This window comes from Mirounga angustirostris, unplaced genomic scaffold, assembly GCF_029215605.1.
Source record: "Mirounga angustirostris isolate CCGP_5_RB_7025 unplaced genomic scaffold, mMirAng1.0.hap1 SCAF_10, whole genome shotgun sequence".
NCBI classification, from domain to species: domain Eukaryota; kingdom Metazoa; phylum Chordata; class Mammalia; order Carnivora; family Phocidae; genus Mirounga; species Mirounga angustirostris.
Window position 1 is genome coordinate 50632484 of NW_026991718.1, and position 12075 is coordinate 50644558.

Here is a 12075-nt window from a genome sequence, read left to right on the forward strand (position 1 = left end):
CAACCAGCCCCTTGCACCTACACACAGTAGGTCTGTGGGAGTCCACAGCGAGCCCCAAACTTGGACAGCAGCCTATTCTCCAGGTCGATGACTGTCTCCCCGATCTTTTCATCTTTGGAGAGGAGGTCATAGTCGTAGAGTGTGATCTTCAGGTCCTTCTCCAGAGGCAGAGTACAGGTCAGCTCGAACATCCTGCAGGGGGCCCAGGGCAGACGTCAGGGTGCTGCAGACTCCCTGATGTTGTTGGACACAGTGGGTGCTCAAGGGAGGGACAGCAGGACAAGAGCAGGGGTCTGAAAGCCTTCCCTGGCCCCCTCCTCCCCTTCCAAGAGTGGCCCTGGAGTCCACTTCCTCGGGCCTCTGTACATCTTAAAGTATTAATCCCAGCACTCTACTGGTACTGGACTTTTCTCTGTGTGTGTGTATGTGTGTGCACATACACACGTGTATGTCACATGTCCCCAAATAATCTGCGCTGAGCAGAGAGTAGCTACCTGCCTGTTGAACCACAGAATGAACAGATGAACTGGAACAGAAAGTCACAACTGAAGCTTCTACCAGGACACCAGGAGGCAAGAGATGTGAAGGTGCCAGAGCACTGGAATTGACCAAGGGGGTGACCTGGGACCCACTTTGGGGACACTTAGGGCTTTACACCTACTTGCAGAGTGGGAAAGAGGATTTGGGAAGAGATTTCTTTGGAGGGAGCTCCTGCTGTGCTCTGAGACCCCCCATCCCCCCTCTGAGGTCAAGTGTGGAGGGATAGCCCCCTTTCCCCTGAAAGAGTTCCCTGCAGGTGGGAGGCACAAGCCTGGCACCTGACTCGTACTCAAGGAAAAGAAAGCAGCTGGCCGCAGAGAGGCGGAGAGAGAGACGACACCGCTCCTATCCTGGCTGGGCCACCGTGAGGCCGAACGGGAGCCACTTGGAATCCGACCCCATGGGACCTGGGGCTCCAGCCGTGAGACTATGGAGAGGCCCATCTGAAAAGGGCCATCAGTAAAGGGCCGCGGCATCCACCACTTCCCTGGAGCTTCAGTGGGTGGGCTCAAAGGGGCTTTCTGGAAAGCACTCACAAGACAATAAATCAGCTTTCAACATTTGCCACCCAGAGAGTGCCCAGAAAACACAGAGGCAGTGAGCACATGGGGCTCTCCTCTCCTAGTCCCCTAGTCCTGGCCATGCACGACCCAGAACCTTCATGGCTAGTCGAGGGTTGGTGGGAGACATTAGACAGGAAAGGGAGAGAGGCAAAGCTCCCTCCTTCCCTGCACACACATCCACATGCCGCGCACAGCTACACCCAAAGTGGACCCAGCTGGGAAAGGGGGTGACTATCCTAGATGGAGCCTGTCAGGTTCATGAGTACACATGAACGGGCATTCTGGTTAGCACCTTGAGACTGGGTTTAGGATAAAGCAGACTGTCTAAAAGTAAGCAGAAAAGTCACCTGCCTGCCACAGTTTCCACCCAAGAAATGAGGGAGGTAACCCCCACGGAAGAAATGTCTACAGGATATAGGCAGACAAAAACAAAACAAAAACAAACTTGTGTTCTCATTACATTCCCTGAGCTGGGCTTGTTCAGCACACGAGTTCTACAAAGAAAGAGGTTCTGACCTCACTCCCCGCACCTTGCCCTGGGGCCGGACACACACACCCACTCCAAACAGGCCCAATCTACTGCCGGGTCACCATGAGCCTGGGGCCTCAGGCCGGCCACCGGCCACTGGAACTCACCAAAGGGAGCCCCTCCCCACCTACTTCCCTCCCATTCCAGCTTGCCGCGGGCTCATCACTGGCAGGACGGCAGGCAACTCTCCAGGCTGACCGGCTCCCTGACGCAGGCCTGAGTGCCCACAACCAACTCTACAGACACTGGTTTAAGAATTCAAGGGGTCACCTGACAGTATCGAAACAATACACCTTCTCCCACCGGTGCTAGAGAAAGAGCTACCAACTTCCCTCTGTGATTCTCCCTTCTCCAGCCTAAATAAGCTCACATCCAGACAGCAAGCAATTCAGGATGCCTGGGGGCTATGCCCATGCAAGGGGCCTGGATTCTTCCTCCCCTTGTTCTTAGATTTCAAGAAGCATTTTACTCTCTTCCTCTGTCTACCTGCGAAAGATGAACACGCAACAATGACAGACGACAATGACTAAACGCAACATGGTATCCTGGATGAGATTCTGGAACAGTAAAAAGACATCAGTGGGAAAAGTAGCCAAATCCTAATAAAGTCTAGAGTGTAAGAAATAGTAACGCACCACTATTGATGTTTTAGTTTTGACAAAATGAACCATGGGTAGGTAAGAGGGAAATGGAGTGTGAAGGATATACAAAAATTGCGCTTTCTCTGCAGCTGTTCTGTAAATCTAAAACTATTCTAAAGTAAAAGTTAATCTTAAAAAAAAAAAAAGAATAATTAGCAAATGCAGGCTCTGAGTTTCCATTTAGATTTCCACTCTTTGAGGTAACTGTTTATGAGATTAAGTAGGAGCTTCGGCCAGGACTCCAGCCTTCAGCACATGATGAAGAGCGAGCCGAGGTTACACCCCTACAGACGTGCAAGAGTAGGGACTACAGTTTTGCCTCAGGAACTGGGCACTTCCCAGTGGCAGCCACATCTCCCTGCCCAGGGCTGGGGGTTATCCAGATTGGTACCTCCCCGCCAGACCCAAGCTGTCACCAACTTACTTTCCAAACACAGGCTCCAGAGTACAGGGAATGTAGTTATCCTGGTCACTCACGGATTTCTTCCCTATGGAGATCTTGATGTAAGGATCACACTGAGGGAAGAGACAGGAAGACTTAAATGAATTCACTTTCCCAACACATCTCCGAGGCTTCTTCAGTCCTCTGCCTCCCCATGAGGCTAGGAGGCCAGCCATCAAGAAGCTGCCATCCTGCCCTGGTGCCAGGCCAAGGGCCCCATCTTGCACACCACCACACCAGTTGGCCCTGACACGGACTTCTGGTCATGATCCAGCAGTGGAAATGGGGAACCTGAGTCCTCCATACTCCCAAAGCACTGCCCCACTGGGGGAAGGTGGGTGAGGGCAAGGCTCATATCCTCAGAAACACTACAGCCTGTATTATATATGTGACTGAGCCAGCTAGGGTCCTCTCTGTGACCTCTGCTTCAACAGATCAAAGGGAGAGAGATGGCCAGACTTCATCAGCCTAACCCAGCCCAGGCTGGCCTTCCCCAGATGCCTCCAGGAACAGCTGGGATCAGAGAGTGCTCAGGGTCAGTCACGGCATAAAGAAATCCTGAAGTGCTTTAAAAAAAAAAAAAGAAAAAAAGAAATCCTGAAGTGCATGAACAGACCATTGGCCACACCACATCTTGGAGGCCATCATGGTGCCTGGGCTGGGGATGGCTCTTTTCTGCCCTTTGACTTCCCAGCAGGGCAAGGTCAGCTATGACTTCTCATGCTGAAAAGCAGGCTCCAGGGATAGGACAGTAGACCTTCACCCACAGCCTCAAGGACACATGCTAGGCCTGTACCCATCTCAGGGGATGAGAGAGGACCCAGCCCCGTACCTCTGAACTCCAGTCAACCCCGCCTGTCCCTCTTCTTTCCTCTTTCTCTCTTTCCAAGTTTTCTCTGCCCCTCCCCAGCCATCTCCCCAGAGCTCCAGACTCCGGCCCTCCAGCAAGTTCTTTCTTTGCCTCAGAGCCAGGACCAGAGTGAGGCAATGAGGTAGTTGCCTCAGGCACAAAATTTGAGGGAGTGCCCCCAAAACTCAGTAATGAAGATAAACAAATTTTAGGGGCGCCTGGGTGGCTCAGTTGGTTAAGCGACTGCCTTCGGCTCAGGTCATGATCCTGGAGTCCCGGGATCGAGTCCCGCATCGGGCTCCCTGCTCGGCAGGGAGTCTGCTTCTCCCTCTGACCCTCCCCCCTCTCATGTGCTTGCTCTCTCTCATTCTCTCTTTCTCAAATAAAATAAATAAAATCTTTAAAAAAAAAAAAAGATAAATTCTAATGTAATATTTAAAAAATTAAAGTCAATGCCAACAGGCCCTGATGAACAAAATGCTAAATTTTAAACAAGGACAGGATCAGAATTACTGCTTTTCCCTTCTGCCTCGGGCTCCAGCACGGCTAGGTACAGCACCATTACCGAGCCCCTTCTCTCCTGCCCGCACCCCCACCAGCTGAAGCCCAACGACGTCCAACCCTGGCCCACACCTTCCATGTCGCTTCCTCTTGTGTCTCATCCTCGTGCCTAACAGTCTTCTCACAAACTCTTGCCAAGTTTTTTGGCCCATCCTAAAATACTACTTTCTTCTCCCTCCTAGCCTACCAGAACTCCATCGATCCTTAAGAATCCTATTCCTTCTGCGAAGCCTTCCTCATGGTTGCCAAGTCTTGCACTGCCTGGCCTTCTCTGACCTCCTAGAGCACTTGGCCCCTGACCGAACTGCATCCAGTCTCCTCTCTCAGTGCTGGGTGTGTTTGGCTGGTTTCCGAGGCTTACTGTGAACTCCCTGGGGGAGAGCTGTGTCCAGATTCTGCAGCCCGTTTGTGCCCCAGCCTGCCATTCTGGGAGAGCTGAGAGCTCCAGGAATGTTACCTTCCCATTGGGGTCCTTGGGCTGCAGGCCAAATGCTCGGATGATGTAGATGCGGACCAGGCACTCCTGAGGCCCCTGGGCGGCCAGCTGGTGGAACTGTCTTGGGGGCATGGGGACGGCCGGGTCTTCTGGGAGGGGGTAGATTTTGAAGAGGCCCTGAAAAGAATGAGGGGCCAACACATTCACCATCATCATCACCAACACCACCACCATCATGACCATTACCGTCATCTCTGTCAGTCATCACACCTGAGACCACCAAGCCCACTGCCATCTCTTCACCACCATCAGATTCTGCATTGGCGGCATCACCCACACAGTCACCATGTGCCAACATCAACACCATGCTCATTACTATAGTTACTACAGGAGCCCTGCTCCCGCCCCCTTCACTTATGGCTGCCACTTCATAGTCTCAGGCCTCCCAGGTAGGGACACGTCCTCAAGGACGTACCTTAAACTCCCCAATAACAGATGGGTCCTCCGTTTCCTCCTGAGTCTTGCCCCGGTAGAGCTTGAAGGTGTTACAAAAGTCAGACAGACCCTCAAAGGCCTCCACGTTCTCCAGTTGCGTGTCGTAGACCTGCCACACGTGGGGACAAGAAAAGGGGAGGAGGGAAAGAGAGAAAGGAGAGGGCCAGCCAAGGAAGAGGAAACAAGACAGTATTCAAGTGAGGATGGACGAGGCACAGAGAAGAAAAGGAGGGGAAAGGCCGCATGCAAATTAGAGAGGCAAAGGCAGGTAGCAGAGGGGAAGGGGAGAGTGGCCAAGAACAGAGAGGACAGAGGGGGACAGGACCCAGGTGGAGATTAAAAGGACGCAAAGAGTGGAGAGGAAAGGGAGAGGAAGGTAGGGGACAGGAGGGGCAGGAGAGGGGGGAAGTGGGGAAGACATGTTTCAGCACCATTAGGGAACAGTTTTCTGGTGAATCCAACATTCTAGGTATCTAGGAGTCATCACGTACCCGGCTGGTGTATTTTTTTAAGAGAATAAAACCAAACAAACAAATGAAAAGTTAATTGACATTTTATTTGAAGATTGAGACAGAACTCTGGAAAATTTATAGGTCTGTGTTTCAAGCCACAAATGCTCCCTGTCCAGGACAGCCAGGCGACCCGTGGTACCAAACACCGGGCTGTGGCTGCCTTCTGAGCACTACTTTAAATTTGCGAACTCAATGTATCTATCCCATTCCTCTCAAAAACCCACTGACTTCTCTTTGTTAGAGGCATGCTTTGGAATTGCTTAGGCTTAACTAAAGCAGCAGTTTTCTATTATAGGTAATAAAATGTACCTAACAGTGATATTAAAAACTTAATATACATGCTAAGTTAGTTACACCTGAAACTGACAGCCAAGACGCTCCAGGTCAGTTCCCTTGTCGTACTGCTAAGTGTTATTCCTCATTTAGGCCTAGCCCCAGTTCTGTCCCTTCCAAGAAACAATTAATGATGCAAGTGAGGCAGGTTCATTATTAAAAATTAGAAAATATGAGTAAATATAAAGAAAATGTTATTATTGCCTTGCATTTTGAGTCTCAAAATAACAACTAGTTATTTGGTTTATATTTGATAGGTACCATTTTGAGTACGTTCTGTTTTGTTTTGTTTTGTTTTTTTGAGTATGTTCTTGATCTGTTTATATAGTTTAATCATTTCAAAGGACAGTTCCCTCATTTGTCAATTTGGCCATTTCCTCTGTTCCAGGTTCTTATTTCTGCTTTTATTTTTATTATTTTGTTCTTCCCACTGCGTCAAAGGGTTTTTTTTTTATTCTTTATAACTTCTTCAGTTGAAGCTTTATTTACTTTGCTCCCTCTATTCTGATAAGGAAAACGCTTATTGCTATGAAATTGTCCCGCTTACTACTGCCTTGGCACACGGTCCCATTTGTTTTGATTGTAATGTTATCATATTCATTCTCTTGGCATGCCACAATTACAGTTTTATTTTTATTCTTTGATCCAAGAGCTAGATGCTTGTTTTTCATTCTTTTGTTTTAATTAAGGTAAGCTTTTAAGGCTATAAACTTCCTCTGAATGCTGCTTTAGCTATAACTAGCGAGTTCTAATATGTAGCATTTTATCCTTGTTTCCCAGATATTCTGCAATTTGAGTTTGCGTTTTTTCTTTTGCCAAGAACTGTGAAAAGAGAGGTTTGTTGTCTTTTGTGGGTTTTTTTTTTTTTAATTTTCTAGATAGGAGAGAACTTTCGGGCTTTTGATTTTGTTATTAGGTTCTCACTTTATGGCATTATAATCAAAAAACATTGTCAGTAGTTGGCCACTTTTTGAATTGTATTAAAGTTCTCTACAGGGCCTGTTACATGGTCCATCTCTGGAACTGTGCCTCTGTTTTCAGGCTACAGGGTTCAGCCAGGTGAACAACTATGCTGCTTTTCTCTATCTTCTTAATGTTTGTGTTCCCTCGACCCTGACATGAACCAAGAGGACAGAAAAATAATCTCCCCCTACCTACTATTTCTTTCCTGTATCTCCTATAATTTCTGTTTTGTAAATATTGATGTTGTATTATTCAGCACATAGGTATTCTCATAACATAGGTATTCTCCTAACATATGTATTATCTTGTGGAATTGCACGGTTTAATGTGGTAAGCATCATTCTTTGTCTCATTTAAATAATTTGGGGGACCTGAATCCAGTCTCATCTAAAAAAAAAGACGGTGACTTCTACTTTCTTTTCATTTGCATTTGCCGGGCACACATTTTCACAATCTTTCATTTTCAACCTTCATGAATCTCTTTATTTTGGAGTTAGATTTTGCTTTGAGATCTGATTTAAGTTTTGTAATTAATGAGTGATTGATATGACATGCATTGATATGACAGATATGTTTGATCTGGGTTTATATTTATGTTATATTTACATAGTCATATAATATGTTTATGTTACATTTTCTAATTTTGATTTTTTTTTTTACATCTTTGCCTGCATGGTCTGTTTTCTGTGTGTGTGTGTTTCTGATAAGCTGAGTTCATATTCTAATGTTATTATAAATTTATATATACAAATAATTCTCTAAGTCCTGTATGTATCTAGGGACAGTATTTAAGAGTTCCCTACTATAGCAATGATAAAATGATGGAATTTTATCTCCCTCCCACTCCCTCTCCCTCACTCAGTTTTAGACAGCATTGTCTTCCTTAATATTTAATCTGTACTATTTACTTATAATTTGCTTATACTCCTCTTATTTGATTTGCCAATTTTAAATACTGTCAACTCTATCTATTCCATAATATGGCAATCCATGTTCTTACTCTGTATCCTATCATCTTTCCTCCTTCTGTGCCTAATTTTTTTAAAGATTTTATTTATTTATTTGAGAGAGAGAGAGAGAGAGAGAGAGAGAACAGGTGGGGGAAAGGGCAGAGGGAGAAGCAGCCTCCCAGTCCAGAAGGGAGCACGATGCAGGGCTCAATCCTAGGACCCTGGGATCATGACCTGAGCTGAAGGCAGCCGCTTAACCGACTGAGCCACCCAGGCACCCCTGTGCCTAATTTTTGCCAGTTTTGTCACTTCCATATTTTCACTGTATATATTTACATTCTGTCATGTTACCCTAATCCTTCCATTTATTTTCATTGGGAGTCTAAGGTAAAATATGATCACAATCAGTCCCTTCATTCTGGCCTTCCCAGTTACCTCCTAATTGACTAAGTTCATTCCCTCGGAGCTCCTCAAGATGGGGGCATGGGACCCGTATCCCCAGTTCCTGAATATGCACCCTGTGTGTTTATAGCTGTCGTGCCCGAGGGGCAGCTGGGCTGAACACAAATCCTGGGCCCCCTTTTCTCTCCTTGATGATCTTACACATGGTGCTTTACTGTCTTCAGGTATGAAATGTTGTTGTGGAGAAACTGAAGCCACCTTGTCTTATTTCCTACTTTAAAGGACTTAACGTTTTGGAGGAGAAGAAAGTATGACTACCACAAAAATTCTTTAGCTCTAAAGTCCAATAACATATACTAGGGTATGTCTCAGGGTTGACGAATCTGGGTCAATTTTCCCTGACACCCAGTGGACCTTGTAGTATGTATATTCAGGTATTTTTCTGACAATGCTGGTGACATTCCATTAAACTCTTCAATGTCTATTTGTTGTATTTCATCGTTTTGGTTGTCTTTCTCAGAGACTCCAATTATGCGAGTGTTGGATCTCCTTTCCCTGACTCCTAGGTCTGTCATTTTCTCTTTACTGTTTTATACCTCTGGTTTTTTATTTCCATAGCATTTTGCTGACTTTCATCATTTCTGTCCTCTGTCCCCTTTCTGTGTTTTCCAAAGTGGCCATTCTGCCCTGCGCTTCTTCCATTTCCATGTGATCCTCTTTTCCTGAATCCTACGAGTTCACAGTTCATCTCTTCTCATCTCATCATCCCTTGAGTTCTTTCATTTCTGCCTTGATTCTGACTGTTCCACCTCTGTAAAGCTCACAGCAAAGTATTTCATCTCATCTGCTCCTTGGCAAAATTTTTCTGGTGGGTATATATATCCTCTTCTTTTGGCTAAGTTTTGATTTACATTTTCTTTTTTTCATGGTATTTTTGAATTAATGCCCTGATAGTTCTTTTATGATTACTTGTCGCTAAATGGGCTGGATTATCCTAGCCCCATTACTTCCTTTGTTCTGACCACAGAGGCAGACTGCTTCCTGCAAATATGGCTCATCTATGTGATTCTTATGTGGCTTTACCTTCTCCGCTTCTCTGAACCAGACCAAGTCTGAGAAGCATTTGTCGCCAGCCTGAACCTGACTCCAAAGTTCCCATATCCACTGTTGTGAATGAGGCAGATCACTTCTATATTTTATGGTGAAACTCAACTTCAGGACTATTTTTTAACTACTTATTATGAAAGTTTCCAAGCACACACAAAGGAAAGGTAATAGATAATAAGCACCCATGTGCCTATAACCTGTTTTCAATAATTCTCAACATTCTTCTATTAGGAAGGATGGGGTTTTCTGAGATCAGCTACCACTATGACCTTTCATCATTTTCTCTTCATTTACTGCCGAGTGGCTTCTACCCAATCTTGGTTGCCTTTGGACAGCCCTTACATGTATTTTGGAGTCTGCGGGTTTTATTTGTTTCCAACTTTTACTGAAAATGGAGTTTGTGGGTTTGAATGATTTCCAGAAGAAAAGGGGAAATATGCTGACTTATGCAGCCATGTTCATACTGGAAGTCTCAATAAAATACTTTTTAAATTTCCAAGTGGTTGGTCTTTTTGTTTAAACTTTTGTTATTAATTTCTCATTTTATTGCATTTTAATCTGTCTTGTATGATTTCTGCTTTTTGTAATTTACTGCTAAACTAATATGTGATCAAATTTGGTAAATATTCTCTGAGTATTAGGAAAAAACATATTCTCTATTTTTTTTAATTATTTTTATTCTCTATTTTAAAGCTACTTTTGATGTAACTTAAAAAATATTTTACCTTTTTATTCAGACCTTTTCTTTCCTTATTTATTTACTTTCTGATTCATCGGCCTAGGAGAGAGGTAAATTAAAATCCCTACTGCAACTTTAATTTCTCTCATTTCTTGCTTTTATTTGGGTGAGGTATGAGTTTACATCTTCCTCCCATTTTTGCTTTAAATATTTCTAAGCTTTATTGTCCTGTACAGGAATATTTGGGCATTTTCTCATTGAGACATGGATCTTTTATTTATATAAAACATGCCATTTTGTTTCCTTTGCTTTTTAAATTATCTGTTTCTCTTTTATTGGCACTCACCTTATTTTGTGTGCCAAAATATTTATTTTTTAGATATTCTACGCTGTACTGTTTTAGACCTACCTCTTAAGGACAGTCTAATGAATTTTGAATTTTATATAGTCTAAGGGTCCTTATCACTCAATAGAGAAGCTTAATACATTTTCATTTTTTAGGAAAACAAATATATATATTCTCTTTCTGTTGTATTTTACTATGATTTCTGTTTTTTATGCTTTCTTGTTTGTATCTTTTGCTTTTCTATCTTTTGCTACTGACACTGTGAATTGTATATTTCCCCCAGGCTAGTAATTTCCAAATATGTTTTTTTCCTCTACCCATCATGTTCTCCGTGTTCTCCGTTCTCTCCATAATGCTACAGGCTATTTTTCAAAAACTCATGGTAGTGGTGGTGGTTTTCTTCTATTTACTTATCCTTAAAGGACTAGTGTTCCTTCCAGGTCTGGTTTTTTCCCCCAGAAACAGGTTGAATGCATCTTGTTTGGGATGGTCCATGTTCACTTGGACACTGTCAGAGATCTCCTCGGAGAGGTCAGGCTGGAGGGCAGGATGCCAGTTCCATGTCCGGCATCTGAGGGAGCAGCAAGGAGGGGGGCCAGGGCCATGGGCCTCACTGGCAGGAGTCCTCATTCTTGGTTTCTCTCATTTTCTGGCATAGCCACAGTACCACATGCCAGACCTAATGTGTCGGACCTTCTTCCTGGCACACAGATAGTTCAGTCTCTTTGCCCAGCCTCACACACCCAACTGCAAGTCAGCGAAGAACTTGCTGCCTAAGGAGGCCTGTGTCTTTGGGGCCATGGCTCCCCTTGTCTCTGCACATCCAGGCCTCCAGACACAACTCACCCAGAGGCCCCCAGTGCATCAGAGACAACTCTTAGCCACCTGGTAGAATCACCCTCCAGAGTGGCCAGCCAGGGCTTTCAGCCAGCAGAATGACCTGAAAGCCCAGACCACCCACCACTCCCACTGGCCTCAAATCCCACTCAGCCAGTCCCATTTGGGATGCTCCTTGGGCCCCTCCCCTGCATCCAACAGCCTTTGCATACTTTCTCTAAGCAGGCTTGCCAGATAAAGCAAGGCAAAATACAGGACACCCACTCAAATTTGAATTTCAAATAAGTAACAAACAATTTCATTAGGTAAGTCTCATGCAATATCTGAGGCCTAAGACATACTTATCTAACAATTATATAAGATCCTTCTACTAAAATATTATTCCTTGTTTATCTGCAATTCGATACATCCTGAATGTATTTGGCAACCTCTCCAGGACCTCTACAACTCCTTTGGGGTGTAACTTTGAGTCACCTCTGGTTATCTTTTTAAAAAGCAGTCTACTTTTAAAAAGCATAATTGTATTTGTGGAATTTCCTCAAAATACCAGAATTTGGCTGACTCATCCCTGGCTTTGTTTTTGTTTGTTTGGTTGGCCTTGGGGGGTTGGGGGGTTTCTTTTCTTTTCTTTTTTCACAGAAACAAAGCTTGCCATATTTTTATATTTGCTAGGCAATTTCTGTCCCAATTGTAGGGGTGAAGGAATCAGAGCTACATTCTCAAACTGACTTTCCTTTTTATTTTAACACAAATTTTTTATTATAGAAAAGTTCAAATAACTTTAAAAGAAACAGAATAATATAACAAATCCCTAAGTACCACCTCCAAGCTTTAACAATTTTCAATATTTTGCAATTCTCATAATTTTTAATATTTTGAAAATCTATCA

At 44.4% G+C, this 12075-nt stretch overlaps 1 protein-coding gene across 23 annotated transcripts in view; it reads right to left on the reverse strand.

Annotated features, from left to right (window-relative positions):
• The window catches only part of DYSF (dysferlin), a 205016-nt gene that overhangs the window by 23432 nt on the left and 169509 nt on the right, over nt 1-12075 (reverse strand). For all 23 annotated transcript variants that reach the window (XR_010405596.1, XM_064572348.1, XM_064572350.1 and 20 more), the window contains 4 exons: nt 5038-5166; nt 4584-4739; nt 2698-2789; nt 22-192 (listed from right to left, as the gene is read on the reverse strand). Coding sequence is in view for 22 of the 23 variants with exons in the window: in XM_064572348.1 (XP_064428418.1) it covers nt 22-192; nt 2698-2789; nt 4584-4739; nt 5038-5166 (548 nt within the window). In the remaining variant the exon portion in view is untranslated. The remainder of the gene's footprint in view (nt 1-21; nt 193-2697; nt 2790-4583; nt 4740-5037; nt 5167-12075) is intronic.